Source organism: Pimephales promelas, chromosome 8 (assembly GCF_988280905.1).
Source record: "Pimephales promelas chromosome 8, fPimPro1.hap1.1, whole genome shotgun sequence".
Classification (NCBI taxonomy): domain Eukaryota; kingdom Metazoa; phylum Chordata; class Actinopteri; order Cypriniformes; family Leuciscidae; genus Pimephales; species Pimephales promelas.
Window position 1 is genome coordinate 11,830,865 of NC_142776.1, and position 19,835 is coordinate 11,850,699.

The window sequence follows — 19,835 nt, forward strand, 5'->3', positions numbered from 1 at the left end:
TACCTTTGATGGAATTGTATAGACTATATCAAGTTAATAAATTCCCCTTTCTCTCATTTCAATTCAACTTTCATGTGGTCAATTCTGTTAATTTTCCTCTAACAGTGATTTTTTTTTTTTTAATCCTTACGAATTTTATGTTAGTATTATTTTTACAGTGGAGAGACTGAATGGGTTTTGTCGGGAAACAAATAAGTTCAGGTTTCACACTTTAAAGGCCTTAAGTGTGGGTGTAGTCAGAGGAGGTGAACTGCCTTGGATGGATGTTCACGTGGTGTGGGTTCCAAACAGTGTTTGGGTTAACCTGAAAAAAGTGGGTGGAAGTTAATTGAGATGCGAGTGTCACGCTGTGTCGGGTTATGGTTTAACGCACAAGCCTTGTTCAACAGCTGAGGGAAGGATAGCCACTAATCACTTGATAGTCGAAGGTATGAGAATGTTTTTGTTGTTTCTAAGTATGTGTATATATGGGCTGTGTATGTGACTTTTAAGGATTTAGAATTCATTCCATTGATTTAAAGTTGCCGTGTTGATAACTTTAAAGAAAGTTTTACCTTCTCACGTTGATTATACGCGGTAAATTCCGAACCTAGTAGGCTAACCATTGCCACACGAAACCGCAAATTTAATGAATGGTGTTTATTTTATTAATCATTAGATTATTGTAGTTTAGACATGAACTATGTTCTGAATGCATGGCTAGGTAAACTCCAACAAACGATAGCCTATTATTATTAATATTATACAATAATTTGTAGGCTAGTTACAGTATTTAGTTCATTAATGAACGTGTGGTTTGATGTGTTTTATTATTATTATTATTATTATTAATTAGCTATATTTTTTTCATTAAAAAAACAAAACAAAACAAAAACATCTGGTCTATCTGAATATTCCTAATACCTAATGTTATAATTTTAGCCTCCTTTAGACATTGAGTCACCATGGGCAATAGGCTATATTACTTGTCACCTACATTTTTCAAGTGTTTTTCAATATTGCACGTGTTAAGAGTAGCTAGTGTCAGTAGCAACTCTAGGTTTTTATTAATTTTAGTACTAAGTTTTTATTAGTTCACACCTTTTACCTCAAGTTAGAATAGTCAGACAGCTATCAATGATCATACCTCAGCTGAGATTAAAGTTTTTCTATTTTTGGGAATGTTAATGATAGTCTTTTCTGAAAAGACTGGGATGATGAGTGATAGTCAGTTATGAGATTATTGCAGCAAAGTAGCTGCTGTTTTTTTTTTTAATGGCATGTCTGTGCCCACAAGTGTACAGAAAAACCGAATCATCAATGATCATAGTATTATGCCAACATGCCTCTATATCAATGACACTCAGTGACTTCACTGGTTAAATAGTGGATTTTAAAGGGAATTGTCAGAGTACACAACTTTTCACAACACATTCGTCTAGCTATCTCTTGACCACAGAACCTCAGTCTTTATGTCAGATAATGACCTGCCATGACTTGTCCTTTGCTTTGAAGCTCCAATAGGGTGAGGTTGCAAATGTTGGCAGGCAAGAGAAGCTATTCAGTACAAGACATGACAAACATGAATTTAATGGTTTTCTAATGTTTGAAATACTGGCTTTATATATATATATATATATATATATATATATGGGTATATTTCATATTCAGTTATTATCATATGTGCAATGTTTATGTACATCAATCTGCATGTTCTTAAAATCTGGTGAATTTATTTATTTATTTATTTATTTTTAGTTACAATCAAATTTTCTGGCTAGTGTATTTGTAATCCTTTTAATAGAATTATTATTATTATTATTATTATTATTATTATTATTTTATTTGTTTATGTGCACTGAATATATATATATATATATATATATATATATAATTATTATTATTTTATTTTTTTTAACTGGATCAAAAAAAGTTGTTCTAAGGCAAGAACAGCGATTGTTCAAAATTCATGTATAACTTGGATGAAAGGTTTCGGTCCACTTCAAATGTTGACTGCTGTATTTCCCTTCGGCTGAACATAAACCCATTAATAGTGTGTGTGAACTTGTATAGTTTTCTTTGTGAGGATCAGTTTGTCTTTTGACCTGTTATTTAGCTAAAACTATTTTAGATTGCTTAAGTCATCTGCTACAGCAAGAAAATATGCTGATATTTTCTAGATCATGAATATTACATATTTTTACCATTTACGACTCTCGCGTTGCTCTCCGCCATTTCGAAGAAGTTAAAGTTTATCTCATCTCTGCAACTCGTGCATCAAAATATTCTACAAGTTACCCAGTGGAAAATACCACATGTGGGGGTGTTCATATGCATTTTCCACGTTGGCTTTTGGTATTTATTTACCATAATTACCATAGCACGTGAACGCACCATAAAAACTATCCTAGTGAGGAACGAGTAAAGTGGTGACCTTTTGGCTTTATTATTAAGAATAAGTTAGGGTTAGGGGCTAGTGATTGCATTGTATCAATGAATGTCCTCTCACAGATAGTCATACAAACGTATATGTGCATGCTTTTGTATTGAACACTGACACCTGCTGGTGCTCTGACTAGTATTTCATCATCAAATGAAGCACTTCATTATGTCCAAAAATGTAATGTGTTACAGTGTTAAACAGATGCAATTAATAACATGCATTGGTTATTGCAAGTTTTTTTTTTTTTTTACTTTTATTACATGTCATCTACAAAACATTGTTTCTGATGGTTGTCCCAATTTAAATTTCTCTGATTCTACTACCTCCTATCTTCTGCAGATCTGACAGGTCTCCTGCGTTGGTGGCAACATGAGTTGGAGCTTCTTGACGCGCTTGCTTGATGAGATTTCCAATCATTCCACTTTTGTGGGAAAGATCTGGCTCACTCTCCTCATCATCTTCCGAATTGTCTTGACAGTGGTGGGCGGTGAGACTATCTATCAGGATGAACAGAGCAAGTTTGTGTGCAACACTTTACAGCCAGGTTGTGATAATGTATGCTATGATGCGTTTGCCCCTCTATCACACATTCGATTCTGGGTTTTTCAAATCATTATGATCACCACACCATCCATTATGTACCTCGGCTTTGCCATGCACAAAATTGCTCGAGTAGCTGATGACGAATACAGACCACATAAACGCAAACTGCTGTCTATGGTTCATCGTGGAGTGAGCCATGACTATGACGAGGCTGACCAGATGGGTGAGGAAGTTCCCATGATCTTGGAGGAAATTGAGCCATCTGAGAAGGATAGTAAAGCGGTATCTAAAGCCAAGTCTGTTGCTGAATCCGACATTCCAGCTACGAAACATGATGGCCGTCGGCGCATCAAGAGAGACGGTCTTATGAAAGTATATGTGTTACAATTAGTCTCTCGTGTTGCCTTTGAGATAGCCTTCCTTTTTGGCCAGTATGTTCTGTATGGTTTTGAAGTTGTACCATCATACATTTGCAATCGAAGCCCTTGCCCACACACGGTGGACTGCTTTATCTCACGTCCCACTGAAAAGACAATCTTCCTGATCATCATGTATGTTGTCAGTATACTCTGCCTTGTGCTGACGTTCCTGGAAATCCTTCATCTGGGAATTGGTGGCATAAGGGACGGTCTCCGCAGTAGATCAACTCAGAGGTTCCCCCTACATAGGCCATCAACATCCACCATCTGTCATCGCCTTGCCAATGCCCCACCGGGATATCAGGCTGCCCTGAAAAAGGACTCATCTGTTAAGCTTAAGGCTGAGTTCCTGGGAGACTCGGGACGGGAGTCACTGGGTGATGACAACTCTAGTCGTGACCTAGACCGTCTACGGAGACACCTGAAAATGGCGCAGCAACATCTGGACAAGGCATACCACTCTGATGAAGTAGGGCCTTCACATAGCAGCGGTCCAAACGCTAACAGCATTGCAGTTGAGCAAAACCGACTTAACCAAGCACAGGAGGCCTATGTCAGTGCTGAGGAGAAAGGTTTGTTTTGGGCTACACTTCATTCTTCCAAATCATTTCTTTTTTATTTTTTTAAATGAACTCCCACTAACTCTCCAAATCTGGGTAAAAATCAACCATGGTGTGCACTGCCATGAGCTAGCAAGCAAAATACATTAATTTCAAAAGGCTGCAAATTTTCTTGGCTTCGCCTATTTGATTTTCTGTGTGAGTTCATGACTGCACTATTGACAGTGGACCTATTCTTGCCCACAAATGTATACTGAAATATCGCTAATGTATCTACACTATTAAGGTGGTCGCTCAACGGAGAAGCAAAGCGCTGATGTAGGTATCGCACAATGGACTTGCACATTCTATTGTCCGTTTGTGGTGGTCAACAATATTATGTTTAAAGGATTACTCCACTTTTTTGGAAATAGGCTCATTTTACAACTCCCTCAGAGTTAAACAGTTGAGTTTTACCGTTTTCGAACCATTCAGCCACTTTTCTGATATTTAGAAGAACATCTTGCCTTGTTCACACTACATGATTTTAAAACGTCGGGCTGAACTGTGCGGTTCACACTACATGACTTGTTCTCAGTGAAATCAGGAGTGTTCAAGTTGTTTAGCTGTTCACACCACACAACACAACGTGATTGATCCACAACAGGAGGTAACTCACTACACGAGTTGACAACGCACTATATAGAGATACAACCATGATCGAATGAGAAGAGCAAATCATTTTTGTCTCTTATAGAGCTGTTTCAGTACTATACGGTCTACATCCGGAAAATAATCAAATAAATAACGAATTGACAACAACTCTGTCACCCATCGATTCTAACTTGTCTACAAACCATGTTTTGTCACGAAAAACCACGCAATAAAATGAACCATAAATGACGTGAAACAGCACGTGCGCCAATACAGCGAAGAAGAGAACACAACACACGAATATGGACGTTAGACAGAAACTAGTGCTGCACACTGTTTGCGCGATAATTTGCTCTGAGGAAAAAATGCAAAATAAAAAGAAAAACTAAGATTTACCTGGTGTCCTCAACCCATGCATTGCTATGATTGGCTGTACTCATGACATCACTGAGGCTAGATGTTTTTCTGGGCTCGGCGAAGCATCTGCGAGGCGTCTGCGAGCGTTTTCGCTGGGTTGTTGGCTCTTTCATACTAACAGATTGGCAAACACCCTGACCTATCGGCGAGCTCAACGATTTGCAAATCGGGCATAATTCGGGCTTAAAATCCTTTGTGAACTTGACTTAACCAGACAGTTTCTGATCTCATTGACTACCATAGTATATTTTTTTTCCTACTATGGAAGTCAATGAGACCAGAAACGGTCTGGTTACTGATATTCTTCAAAATATCAGAAAATTGGCTGAATTGATTCGAAAACGGTAAAACGCAACTCTTTAACTCTGAGGGAGTTGTAAAATGAGCCTATTTCCAAAAAAAAGTGGAGTATCCCTTTAAGGACTTTATGATAACAACCAGTTCTGGCATGAAACTCTAGATGGTGCAGGCTGATAGGTCCTTAATTCAAATCTACATAGCTGATTGGTTGCTGTTGCATCAGTGGGCAAAGTAGGGTTGGGTATTGGTTGGGTTTTATCTGATACCAGTACCTACTCTGTATTTTTTAAACGGTTCTTGAAACGGTACTTAAGAAAATGAAACCGCACACACTGTCAAAAAATAATAATAATAATACCCTTTATGTACAGGACCAAACTGGACACAATATTAACTTAAATCTTTAAACAATATAAATACAAGTTACATGGTAATAATAAATAAACCAATAAAAATTCATATTTACATAATATCAAATAAAACAATATTGTATTAAACAATGTAATAATGCTGCAGATTAATAGAGATTACTACCAGGGTAATCTATTATCGACTGGCTACATGTTTTGTCTGCTTGAGCCAGTAATGTAAGTTATCTGGTCGTTGTACTAGTTACGCAGCACTTAGCGAGTTTGGTATTTCGTTCCCACTGCGTCTTAGCTACGCAGCTTTGAGTAAACCTATGAAAGAGAACGTCTCTGGTTACTGGTGTAACCCATGTTCTCTGAATAGGGAACGCTACGGTCGCTGCCAAACTCCTGGCGCTGTCGACAAGCTTCCTTTTTTGGCAGAGAAATCTGAGGAGCAGATGATGCACACGCTAATATAATAGGACTACGTAAGAGCGTCAAGGCGGTACCCGCACCATCATCCAATGGATTGGCGTGACTCTATATGATGTTTTATTAACAAAGTTCGGAAGAAGCACGTTCAGATAATTAACACGGGTGGAGAGCACTCATACATCATATACATTTTAATCATGATTGCTATGTAGTTCTATATGTAGTTCCAATCTTCTAGTTCTAAACCACTTTACATACAGGGGGGAGTACTCTGGGTTCGGGCCTAATTTGCGTGAGACTTTGCGTGTGTACGCCTCATGACATAAAGACTCAGGCACCGAAATGTTCGTTCTTATTCGGTCTGGTTACCGAAGGCACCGTGTTTTGAAACCCAACCCTACTGTTGAGCCAATGTTTTCATTAGCTCTGCTGACGTGTCCAGTTGATTTGATGCAGTATGAGAGCATGCCGTCTTTCGATATCGCCTCAACAGCTTCTCACTTATCAATTAGGTTATGTCAATGATACATCAAATGATTTAATATGATACTTGATCAGGTGGTTGTTGTGTTTTTATCTCTATCAGCTTGCTATTTATATCTATTGTTAATGAGAACATACAGGGCGCATTTGTAGAGTTAAGCCATTCGGCATGGTAGCCCAGGCACACATAGTCATAGGCCACTACTGTGAAGACATTCGGCAAGGTACCCCAGGCACACATAGATATTAAAAACATGTGGTCTCATGGCTCTTAAAAGAAAACAAAAATCTTGGTGTAGCAGATCTATTCTGCCAAGAAACAAATACATTAACATTGTTATATCCATTACCATGCCAGTGTCTCAGAGAGTTGTCGACAGAATTAAGATAATGTCTGTACTGTACGCTATGTTATAGAATTGTAGGTTAGATGCAATTGAATACGAACGTTGCTTACCTCAGTCACTGAACATTATACTGAATTACTGAATTATTTGGGAATCTCGTCCGAAAAACCATTAACCAGTAACATCAGCAATCTTCCTCCAAGCAGCTGATTTCCGTATTTTGTATTTTGTCGTAGAATATGTGGTACTTGGCATATAATTCAAGGTATTTCCCAACTTCTTTGAGTTTTTCATTGTCCTTTTTAATATCGTTATGCTACTCCAGGGATGGGCAATGTCAGTTGACCTGCAGAGTTTAGCTCCAACCCTAATCAAACACGCCTGAACAAGCTAATCAATGTCTTTAAGATTACTAATGCTGCGTTCCAGGCAGTGACTTCAAATCACGACTCATGACTTTGTAGTATTCCAGGCCAGTCACGCCAAACTATCTGTGCAAGGAATTGAGGTAGCTAACTTAGATAAACAAACCAGCATGGTGGACCTTACGGGGCTTATGCGCATTTATAATAATTTCGGTCGCCAAAGGTGCTTACTCCTTGTTTATTTGAGGGAAACTCAGGAGAAAAAACGGCACATAAGGCAAGATAAGCTGTTATACCTTTTATTTGACTTTCTTTGTATATTTGGAAATTTATTTGGTATTAATTTATCCTTGCACTCAATGGACTGAAAACTACTTAACATCATATTGTCCTAAAGTGTATTCTCACCGTGTACCATCTGCAGAAACACTGCAACCGTAGGGGCGGCCATTGTTGTTTTGTATGGTTTCACGGGCTATGTGACGCCAGAGCTCGTAACTGGGAGTACATCGATCTAGTACGAGTTCACGGGTGGGAAGTCACGGGTTTGACTGCTGTTCCAGGGCACTTTCACGGGTATAAGGTTGGAAAAACACGGGTTACAAGTTGCCTGGAACGTGGCATAAGTTTTTTTTTTTAATATATATATATATATATATATATATATATATATATATATATATATATATCAGGGCTGGAGCTAAACTCTTCAGGACAGCGGGACTCCAGGACCGAATTTGCCCAATTTGCCTGAATTTGCCCCTGAGCTACACTCGGGTGTCTTGTCACCTGGCACCTCCAGTAGGTGACAGCACACGACAGTGAATGTTACCACGACAGTCAAAAGTTACAAATGCTTTTGCACTCAGGTTAGTGTAAAAAAAAAAAGGGCACAAAAGGGCAAAATTAAAGATTATAAAGGGCTACGTTTATGTAAGCAATAAGGTACGAGAGGCTGTGCTGTAGGCTATCGTGAATAAGTCACGGCTGAAAGGGGGTTGTTAGGCACGATGCGAAGCGGGCCCCTTCAGCGGTAACTTATTCACGATACAGCTCTAGTCTTGAATATCTTATTGCTTTTATGAAACGGTTACCACGCAATACAAATATTAGCCGAAAAATATGTTTCTGTGCAACTTTCATGAAGTAAAATCACTAAAAGCCGCCCTTCTTCCGGAAAAAAATAGTCCCTGACCGTAAACCGCAAAAGGAGTTACATACATTTCTTTAACCAATAGATGGAGACAAAGACTGTCTTAATGAGTCAGTCAGTCAGTATCTTGCAGTACAGAGTGAAGTCTGTAGCCTATGTACATTAGTGGTGGTTTGGGAAAAATATATCATTTAATTGAATTAAAAAAATGTTAGTTGTGCTCTTTGTAGTGGCAGGATTTTGAACAGCCTCCTGAGTAGCATCGCTGCACTACGGACAGATATATGGCACTGCCGGTGTGTCTGCACTCATAGAAAATAATTTCTTCAATTTAAAACACGTGGTGCTAAGAGGCGCTTCACTTAGAAGTTGCTGAATTTTTTAACGGTTGTTATTCATTTTGTGTTAATGCTATTTTATTTTTATGGTTTTCACAAACAATGATTGACTGTCGTCAAAAAACTTAATGTGATTCAGTAATTCATAATCCGATTTTATAATAAAAATATTTAAATCTGATATTTTTTGTTTTGGATAGTAAAAGTTCTGAATGTGCAATAACTAGTGTATAATAGCCTGGTAAGTAAAAGTTCATTTCAAACCCTGTACATAAGAAATGGATAATTATTTCTACTCAAATATGGAGTGAATGTCATCAGAAATTGTCATGTTCTAATGTGATTTCTTCATGTGCCTTGTTGCAATCTTTTTTGATAATTGGTGGATATGTAATAAAATGTAATTTCTTTTTCTGTTTTTAAAGAGGCTCGTGCTTGAAGCATGTTTTCCTGTTCAGCTGGCTCTCCGTCAAAAACACACCAACTGCTGAGATGCACATTTTGGAGGGCAGTCAGTGACCAGATTTTGTGTTTTTCCTGTTCTTCTGACTCATTAAATGGATTAACTCAAGAATGAGATGCAAATAATGGAGAGCATTTATTGATAACATTTTGTGTGTTCTCCTTTAATTGTACATTAGAAATTGTTATTTACAGTATTAAACATAGCTGCCACATATAATGACAAGAAAAACACCAGTTCATAAAATGCACACTTACTGTACTATTATCTTCCCAGCAATATTTGCTCACATGGTTTTACAGTTTTTCTCGATTGCTTAAACACATTTCTTGAAACTATGCCTCTTATTCTCAAAACAGTAAACACAAATCCATAACGTCTCACCCAGTTTCCCAAACAACCTATTTTCAGGTCAAAATGAAACTCTACATTCAAAACCATTCACTCTTGCTGAAAAAACAAACTTTGCCCTCAGACAGGACACACAAGCCCTCAAAATAACACACACTACAACATAGTCTAACACACTGGTCCAATAAATTCAAAACAACATTTCCAAAACTGGTAAGTTATGTTACTTGTGGTTCCCCTCCTCACAAACTTTTTCACATGACAAAAGACACAACCAATGGATACATTGGCGCATTTTTATTCATTCATGTACTACACAGTACCACAAAAAAAAAAAAAAAAAAAAAAAGATTATTCCACCTCAGCCTCCTGCCTTTGGTCTGGGTCAAGCCAATCACATCCACATCACAGGCTATATTAGCCCTAGCCCGGCAGCAGAGGTAAAATTCTTTTGCCTGACTCACCCCTGTTTTCCTGTTTTTCTCCCTGAAATTTCTGATGATGGAGGCGAAGGTGAAGTGACTCAAATTAGGCTGTACTCGTTGTCCAGCCTCCCTCATAGTCATGCCATGGACAAGGACATGATCAACTCAAGTGGCTCTAATTTCATCTGAGACTGCTTTTCTCCTCCTGCTTCACCACCATCTCTTCTACCTCATCCTTCACCACGTCCCCCTCTTCCTCCTCCTCTCCCTCCTTCACCATGTCCTCTTCCTCCTCCTCTCCCTCCTTCACGATGTCCTCTTCCTCCTCCTTCACCATGTCCTCTTCCTCCTCCTTCACCACGTCCTCCTCTTCCTCTTCTTCCTCCTCCTTCACCATATCCTCTTCCTCCTCCTTCACCATATCCTCTTTATGGTGATTCTCTTTAAAGAGGATTCACCATATCCTCTTCCTCCTCCTTCACCATATCCTCTTCCGCTCCCTCCACGTCCTCTTCCTTCATTTCTTTGTGGATCCATTGTTCCAAAACTCAGATGAACTGACTCTGGCACTTTTAGGCACCTTGAAAGTTCTGAATGATGTGTGTTAAATTGTGACTCTCAGTGTTTTCATCTGGGTAATTGTGTGCTAAGTGAGCTGAAACTATGCTGACTTGAGTGAACAATATTGAATGCTAGTGCTTTCTAAATGACCACATGGTCTAGGCAATGAGAAATTAAGGGATTTGTGTGTAGAGTTTTGCAGTGATTGTTCAACAATTCTGATTCATGTGTCAAAACAGGGAATAGTGTTTATAGTTTAGGGAAATGGGTGTGCTTTTTGATAAATGGCATTATGGTTTTGAAATTTTAGTTCAAAAGCCTGGTTATAGTGTTTAAGCAATTGAGAAAAACTGTATAACAACAGCACAAGAAAAAGATACATTCCCTGACTGTAATGTCGAAGATATTTTCATGATTGTTAATTATTGTCCATTTCATCAAATCGGTATAGATTGAAGCCAAAAACAAGTCTTTCTGTTCAGATCATTACAATGAAAGATAGATATATCCTTGTCTTTAAAAAAAGGTGGCTATGTTGTTTTTGGTTAAAGTCTGCCTGTGTTCTGATATTTTGTTACATTATCCTGAATGTAAATGTCTTAAGTCATGGGAGGGTGCTTTACAAACAGAACTGACGTTGTATTTAGAACATAATAAATTGACTTCAATACACGTACATTTGACCAGATTGTTAAACTACAAAGAACCTGGGAAATGCTTGAATTGTTTATTAAAAGGTTTCATGCTTTGTGTTTGTGACTGTGGTTTACATAGGTTTTTTTTTTAACTGGATTTCAGATTGTGCAATGACATGATATATATATGCACACTATTTGTGGATTTGTTGGTGATCCAAACAATATTTGTTACATCAAGTTGTTACAAACCTGTTTGAATTTCTTTATTTTGCTAAACATAAAGAATGATTATGTTAAAGAATGTATTTTTTTTTTCCATACTATGGAAGTTAATGGGGCCCATCCAGTGTTTGGTTAACCATATTCTTCTAAATATATTTTATGTTCAGCAAAAGAAAGAAATGTTTTTAATGTTTGGGACAAATTATGACATTTTAATTCTTGGGTAACTCCCTTTAACTGACCTTTTTTTATAGACCTTTTATTTAGAGTTTTAGACCTTTTATTTGGTTTTATAATACTAAATGAATAGTGTTTTGACAATATGTTTGAAATTATGTACACAAATGAGATGAAGACTCTTGTTTACTGTTTGATCAATTCTGTTTTCCTTCATTTGTAAGTGCATACCTTCTGCTGAATTAAAAAATATCAGAGGCCTTAAATTCCTGTTATTCTGTATTAATTGATTCCCTCTTATTTTGGCTGCCAGGTTGAGATTATAGCCATCAAATCCAAATTAGGGACGCATAACACTGTTTAATGCCTCTATAAATTACAGTAAGTGTCCTTCATTTCTTACAGTTTTTGCCCATTGCTTGAACACATTTTGCAAAATTTCACTCATTGTGCCAAAACTCTACACACAAGTAAACGTGACACAACACTGGGAAATATACCATTCGCATCTGTGTCAAATTGAAACTCTACGATCAAAACCTAACATTCCTTTGTCAAAATGTAACTCTGATGACAAAATGACCAACGCATTCTCATCCTTTAACATGCTAACACTTTCAGATCAGAGGGAACACACTAGTCTACTTTATATAAAACACTGCAGTCTCTGATTTTGGCTGTTTATTCAGAAGGCATATTTTCAGGAGGAACATTTTCAAACAACCAAAAAAGCAAACAGGCATACTCAATATTGTACATTGCAGCACTATACATTGCAGTAAGATCAATTCAGATAAAGCAAAAAATATATATAAAAAATAATAATAAAAAGAACACTATATATATTTTACATACATTATGGAGAGCATCTAGAAATGTGAGTATATGTTGGCTATTGTATGCACTATAGCATATATTACTGCACTATAGTGCTACACATACCCTACACGAACCCTCACCCCATCACACAGGTACCTGTGTAGCTCTCCAAATGGATCCATGTGGTCCTGATATGGTACATATTCAGCTGGTACTGGATTTCACCAATACTGTATTGTACATGTAAAGGACAGTTACACTTACCCATATGCAGTATATTCAGCTCGAAGTCCTTTGACCCTGTCACTGTTCCACTCAAATGCGACTCTGTAGAGCTGCTTCATGGTGATGCTGTTTTTTTTTTTTCCCAAGATGCGTCTGATGGTGGTGATCCTCACTTGGTTTGTGTTGTTGAACACTATTCTGTCTGCAAGTATTTTCTGGTGGAGACGGATGGCATTGTCTGCCCTCACTAGGTCCACAATGGCGAGTTCCTTCTGTTGTATGAACAGGCGTTGGCGTCCTCTCCCAAAAGGTCTTCTAGTCATTGATGTGATATACACTACAGTGCTGTAAATACCATCTGAGTGGAGTAGAAGGTAGAGAGGTGAAGACATACCTGTTTTCTAGTCGGAATGTTATAGATGTCATTGTGAAGCGGCTTACTGTAAATGTGGCTGGACTCTCTGCCCAGCCTCCCTCATCGTCAGGCCATGGTTGATTACATGGTCCACCAAAGTTGCTCTTACAGTATATCATCAGAGTCCGTGCACGGCCTCTTTGACCTTGACCTCCTCCTCCTCCTCTTCCTCTTGCTCTCCCTCCCTCTATCCATGCTTACAAAGTTCTTCAAATGGCTAAACTGAGGGCTTTTTGTAGCTGGCTGATTGGTGTTCAGTTTTGCAATAAAGTGCCTTCGGATGTGTATTTGAGTGGTTGCAATAACCCAATGTGTTTTGTATTTTGAATACATGTGTTTTCCAAATGGCACCCTGAGATTTCACTTTTGAACAAAGTGTCTTATGTATGAAATAGAGTGTAGTATGAAGGACCAAGTGTGTTGCATAAAGGAGTAAGTGTGTTGCAGAATTGCAACTAGAGTGAAAAGCAACGCTTTTGTTTAAAGCATGTGTTTGAGGCATGGTAACAAAAGCTTCAAATTGTGTTACTTTAGTCTAAGCATGGGTTCTATAGTGTTCAAGCAATGGGCAAAAACTGTAACTTCACCTATCTTCACATATCATTTTTGTTGTAATCAGAATGTTACAACTGTTTTTGGTAACACTTTAGAATACGGTTCCTTCGTTAATGAATAACTACACAAGAACTAATGAGTAACACAATATTAACAATCTAGTAACTATTATTAACTAACAAGAAACTCTGATTAACAAACTAGTAAGTAATAGCGCACAGACGAAAGTGGTAGTTCACTATTAAGTAATCAATAACTACTATTTTTTTAATACTGCCCAGAGAACTACTGAAAAAGTTTATTAATCATCTAGTAACTACTATTAACTAAAAGATACTCTTATTAACGAATTAGTAAGTAATAGCTCACAGATGAAAGTGTTACTAGATACTTCTGTGGGAATTACTAATTATTTGGATCCGTATTATAAAGTGAAGATCATTGGAACTAACTAGTAATGACTCAAGTGTTACTACATGATCTAGTCATGATTTGTGCAAATGTTTGAGATTTTTGGTGAACTTTAGTAACTTTTAGAAAATGTCTTTAGTAACACTTGAGTAATTACTAGTTAGTTCCAATGATCTTCACTTTATAATACGGATCCAAATAATTAGTAATTCCCACAGAAGTATCTAGTAACACTTTCATCTGTGAGCTATTACTTACTAATTCGCTATTAAGAGTATCTTTTAGTTAATAGTAGTTACTAGATTGTTAATAAACTTTTTCAGTAGTTCTCTGGGAAGTATTAAAAAATAGTAGTTATTGATTACTTAATAGTGAACTACCACTTTCGTCTGTGCGCTATTACTTACTAGTTCGTTAATCAGAGTTTCTTGTTAGTTAATAATAGCTACTAGATTGTTAATATTGTGTTACTCATTAGTTCTTGTGTAGTTATTCATTAACGAAGGAACCGTATTCTAAAGTGTTACCCTGTTTTTTAAAAAAAATCTGGCCTGGTAGGTCAAAAGTGTTACTTTATTGAATTATTGTAGAGCCATTCTTTTTCACTGTGCCCTTGAGCAAACCTAAAATGCTTTATGGGACTATCCAAGTAGTTTGTAGCTTGTTTTGAAGCATCTGCTATATAACCCATTATGCTTTAATGGAGCCTTTCTCACCCTGGTCCTGGAAAACTGCATGCTAGACTTGAAGCAGTGCTGCGCAGATCCATCGGTGTATGACATCAAAGTACCGTGAGAACGATTGGAGAGATTTCTGTATGATTTCTACAATCTGACTTCTGACCTGTAAAGCTGCCTGAATTATAATCATTGTTCATTCATTGGCCAGAGGAGAACTCTATTTTCTGTTTTGTTCTTCAGGTAAAAATGAATAAAAAGAACTATATAAAAATGACACGTCTCTTTTTCAAATATGTATTCTTTATTGACATGTAACGTGCATTTTTTTAAAATCAGTGTACAAGGTTAAGATTCTTTATACTCTGCAAATAGCTGTTTAATTCAAGTATAGGTGTCTGCAGTACAGGAGTTACCAGATCAGGGGGTGAGGCCATAAACAGAGGGGCATTTATACCACGTTACCTGATTTGCCCACGCCACAGTGAGGGTGGGGTTTAGGGATGGGTTCGGGTAAAAGGATAAAAGGATAAAACACCCACCATTTTTATAAATGCCCACTTTTGTTCCGCAGAGACCCCATACTTGTTTAATTTACTCGCATAAAGAAATTTTTAAAAAGTCATAGAGCAATAATTTTTGTGTCAACAAAGTTGTCATGTTAATGAAGTTTAAAATTTGATAAAGTTAAAGTTACAAGTAGAGGTTATCTATCTACGGTATCTTCTTAATCCACAAAGCATTTAAAATAGCTGACTTGTGTTTGAAAAAACAACAAAATTCTCACACCTTACAGATAATCTTAAAGTTAACTCTTGAGTGTTAGATGCAGTTGCACTCTTCTGGTATGATGTTAGGCAGGGTCTCGTACTTGAATGAGTATCCTCCGTCTGAGGTGGTGGTGAAGCGGAGGGACTTCATGCTCTCTGGAACAGGGGCGCAGCACTGGTTGATCCCGAGTAGCGTGGTAGTGCGCTCAGTGCTGGAACAGTTGCCATGGCAGTAGTAAAATGTGAAAGCTTTAGGATGAACAATCCAGTTGTTCCAGCCAAGGTCCTCGAAGGAGATTTCGATCTGTATTTTTCTGCAATCTGCATCCTCAGAAGCAGGTCTCCTGAGATTTTCAATAGCAGCTGGTGACCAAGGGATTTTGGGTGCCCTGCGGGAGCGGTCAGGGCCGCTTGAGCGTGTGTGGAGGTGCAGAAAGGGTGTTTTGTCTTCTGAATCATAGCAACTGCAGGATGGGCAACGGACCTGCAGCATGAAAGGGCCATCAGCCATGGCAACGTGGAGATGGGGAGCTAACTTATAGGTGGTCCAGCCATCAGGGGAGCGTTTGATTGGACTGTCAGATGCTTGGAGCAGCTCCTGGTAATGAGTGAGAATGAAAAGGGGTGCTGAGATGTTGCTAGAAGCAATGGTCTCTCCAGCATAGAACCAGAAGTGGGCAGAGGTGATGACAGAGTCCTGGCTGTCCATAGAGGGCTGGAAATAGTAAGTAAAGTGATGGGAAGCAGCATCTGAGGAGTGGTCAGGCATATCCTTGCATGTAGACTCTGAAAAGTTAATAAGATAGGTCAGAATGTGTATTAAATGAAACAATGTCAACATTGCAAGATAACCCTGTTGCTATAAAATATAATTTAATGATTCCAGACAAAGAAAATCAGGTAACACTTTATTTGTTTAAGGGGTCATGGGGTGGATAATACTGACATGACATGTCTTGAATATGAAGTAGGGTTTATGCATGTTTATCACAACTGTCATAAAGTGTCTTTCGCTCAATAATGACATTTTGAATGCAAATATGACATTGTTTAAGATGTCTTTGTTATGACATCTTGACATAAACCAATACATCATAACCTATCAGTGTCTTTGTCATGTCAACTTGACATTAAATTAAGTTAAACTGTAATGTGGTTGGCTTTGACATTGGCTGTCATGAGGCCATTATAACTGTGTCATGAATATTTTCTGTGACCTCAACTACAGTGGTAAAAATTGAATTTGTCATTAAAAAGTTATAATGGCTTGACAGCCAATGTCAAAACCAACCACCTGACAGTTTAATGTAATGTTAACCAATAAAGCTAAGTGGTTTCTTAAGTTTGATAATTAATCTGCTATGTCATGTTTATCACAGGTTGTGTTCTCTTAGTAATGTCAAATTGTCATGACAAAGACCAACGCATTCTCACCCCAAGGCGTCACCTTTGACCATGCTTCAATATTTGACGTTTTAGGCGCCCTTTAGCGTCACTTACATGGCGCGATCCTACGGCGTCATCCAACTGACGCTAAAGGAAAGCGTCAGTTAGAGGACGCGGTTAGGTTTAGGTGTGGGGTGGGGGTAGGGTACACGCGATCCTAGGGCGTCATCTAACTGACGCTAAAGGGCGCCTAAAGCGTCAGATATTGAAGCATGTCCAAATGCTTCCCAAGGCGTCAGTTAGGTGACGCCTTGGGAGTGAGAATGGGCTGCAAAGACACTGATAGGTTATGATGTATTGGTTTACGTCAAGGTGTCTTAACAAAGACATCTCAAACAATGTCATATTTGCATTAAAATGTCATAACTGAGCGAATGACACTTAATGACAGTTGTCATAAACATGCATAAAACTTCCTTCATATTCATAACATTTTTCATGTCATTATGAAGGTGTCATGTTAGTCACACCCCTTCAAGTAAAGTGTTACCGATACAAGGATACATTTTTCAATAAATGTTGGTTTCATGTTTTTTAAAAGCTTTTATATAGATATTTTAACAAGCATTTAAATTGTATGACTAAATGTAATAATGACTCTAAATGTAATGTGGTGTAAGCTAACTATCAAGTAAAAAGTTACATATTTTCCTTCCACCTGGCTTATAGTAAACACCTCTTAACCATAAAAAGTCCTATTTAATTAGGGTTCACACCACATGATAATTTGACTGACAGAGTATTTCAGATATTCATATTTGAAATATTTATAATAATAATAGTTATGTTATTCATGTTAAAGCTGTGATACTGCATTTCTCTAAGAAAGCTGTTGGAGCTTACCTGAGCTTGGGAACAGAATAACCTGTGAAGACTCCTGATGGTGTCTTCTTCCCACTCTTGTCTCCCTAGTCATTCGTGAAGCTACATGCTGAGCAACTCTGTTCACCGCCTGCCTTGTTGGCAGCTGCAGAACTGGCAGAGGAGGCTCATCCATCTCCAAACCCTCTAGGATCCGTCTTTTCAGCCAGCCAAGCACCATGTCACGCGGTAATTCATCTCCTTGACAGGCCCCGACCAGTGGAGGTGAAAACAAAGCCCACAGCGTCAGGACACAAGCAAATGAAGACAAACAGCTGATCCAGGTCAACATCCTCAAAACTCAAAAGAGGATGTAGCAGACTAAATAAAACTATTTCAGGTAAAAGAGAGAGAGAAAGATGGAATCAAGCTCAGCTAGGTTTAGTGTCCTCTCTCTTGATCTATGTTGTAGAAGGAGTCTGTAATAATTTGTTTTACATTTTAGCAAATGGAAACTATTTGTTTGGGTTCATGCTATCACTGTCTGGACAGGATAAAACAGCTTTTGAGATTACAATTCGTGGATACGAAATATTTCCCTGTCCCCTTGTCCTTGGAGAAAATTGACACAGTATAACATATTAACACAGTATAACAAGTTTTTGATTAATCTAGTATAACACAGTATAACAGTATAAGATTTTTTTTCTTCGCAAAAGTGGATCATGCTTTTATTCTTCCTGCTTGAAATGTTTAATCCATTTTTCAAATCTTAAATACAGAAGCCTACAATATTTATTATGTGCATGTGATGTTATTAAATTGTTCCTTATAAGTATCCTGCTCCTAGGACACCTTAATACAGAGTTTAACCCCAACGGTGAAAGGAAAGTGTCATTGTTTGTCAATGTCATGTTATTCTAAACTATTATGTCTTAATTTCCTTTGTGGACTTCAAAAGAATATATTGCAAAAGAACATTGTAAAAAAGTGCTATATACATTAAGGTGACTTCACTTGAGAACATGAGGGTGAGTAGCTAAATACATTTTTTTTGCATGAATAAACTCATAAGTGCTCACAAGGTTTTTATATGTGAACTATGTATTATATTGTGGTTGTATAGTGGCTCTTGGCTAAATTTATGTTATATTTTTTTGAGAATTCTATTGTTGCCTGTTATCAAAACTCATAATTGGCAAAATCGTATTGTTCTTTGTAAGATTTTCTCAGAGAGTTTGGATGACACCTGCTTTCCCATGTAAGCTTGAAAAGTACAAACAAAATATTACATTATCAAACGCTTGTGGCTTGACCTTGCCGTGAAAATATCTCTGTCTGGTGTTTGCCAGTTCCCTTTCGTAGTCACTTCGAGTTACGTCAGAAGTGACGGAGATTGGGGGGGGGGGTTTCGCATAGAAAGCCAATCCTCTTCGAGTATTTAAACACGAGCCAATGGCATGCAATGCCTTGGGGCTGCGGAATTTTGCATAGCGTACTCCGCCCTACTCCGTGAGTATAAAAGGAGGAAGTGAACGCAACCGCAGTATGTTTTCGCTTCGGAGCCAAGAGAACCTCTTCACTCCTGAAAGCACTGTTCAAGACTCTTCGAGACGAGCGTCCTCTTCAGTGTTGGTGTGACGGCGGTACCCAGCGAGATTCTGCATCGCCTGCGATCTGAGCAGTGGTCTGCCAGACTTTGCGCTTCTCCCTGGTCGCTTCAGCGCTGAAAGAGTGAATTTCCTCCTCTCATTGAAAGAGCTGCACGCGCACGTCTTTTTAAAGACGGTTCGCCCGTGCTCTTCTGGGTGTGATTGATTTCTGTCGTCATCTGATGGTCACGATCGCTGCTTTGTATGCCTGGGCATTTCAGCATGCAGCAGCAGCGTTCGTGGATGACTCATTTTCCTTCTGTGGGAACATGACCATCTCTACACTGAGGTCGAGACTCAATGATCTCACTTGAGTGAGAGTCCCGGTCCCCCCCGCTCGATCGGTTTCCTCCATAGGGGGCCCGTCGACCCGGGGACCTGGTGATTTTACGGTGATGGTGTGGGATAAAGCCCCGACGATTCCTCGGGCCACACCTCCCGCCTCAGTGCGAGAGCCAGCGA

At 38.3% G+C, this 19,835-nt stretch overlaps 2 protein-coding genes across 2 annotated transcripts; one reads left to right on the top strand and one right to left on the bottom strand.

Annotated features, from left to right (window-relative positions):
* Positions 1-269: 269 nt before the first annotated feature.
* Positions 270-11,073, top strand: gjc4a.1 (gap junction protein gamma 4a.1). Its single transcript, XM_039655930.2, has 3 exons — positions 270-428; positions 2,762-3,956; positions 9,191-11,073. The coding sequence occupies exons 2-3, from the start codon at positions 2,792-2,794 to the stop codon at positions 9,202-9,204; spliced, it is 1,179 nt and encodes a 392-aa protein (XP_039511864.2). The 5' UTR covers positions 270-428; positions 2,762-2,791; the 3' UTR covers positions 9,205-11,073.
* Positions 11,074-14,996: 3,923 nt separating this feature from the next.
* inha (inhibin subunit alpha) lies at positions 14,997-18,181 on the bottom strand. The gene is made up of 2 exons (XM_039656043.2): positions 17,764-18,181; positions 14,997-16,260 (listed from the first exon to the last, which is right to left on the bottom strand). The coding sequence occupies exons 1-2, from the start codon at positions 18,071-18,073 to the stop codon at positions 15,527-15,529; spliced, it is 1,044 nt and encodes a 347-aa protein (XP_039511977.1). The 5' UTR covers positions 18,074-18,181; the 3' UTR covers positions 14,997-15,526.
* Positions 18,182-19,835: the final 1,654 nt, after the last annotated feature.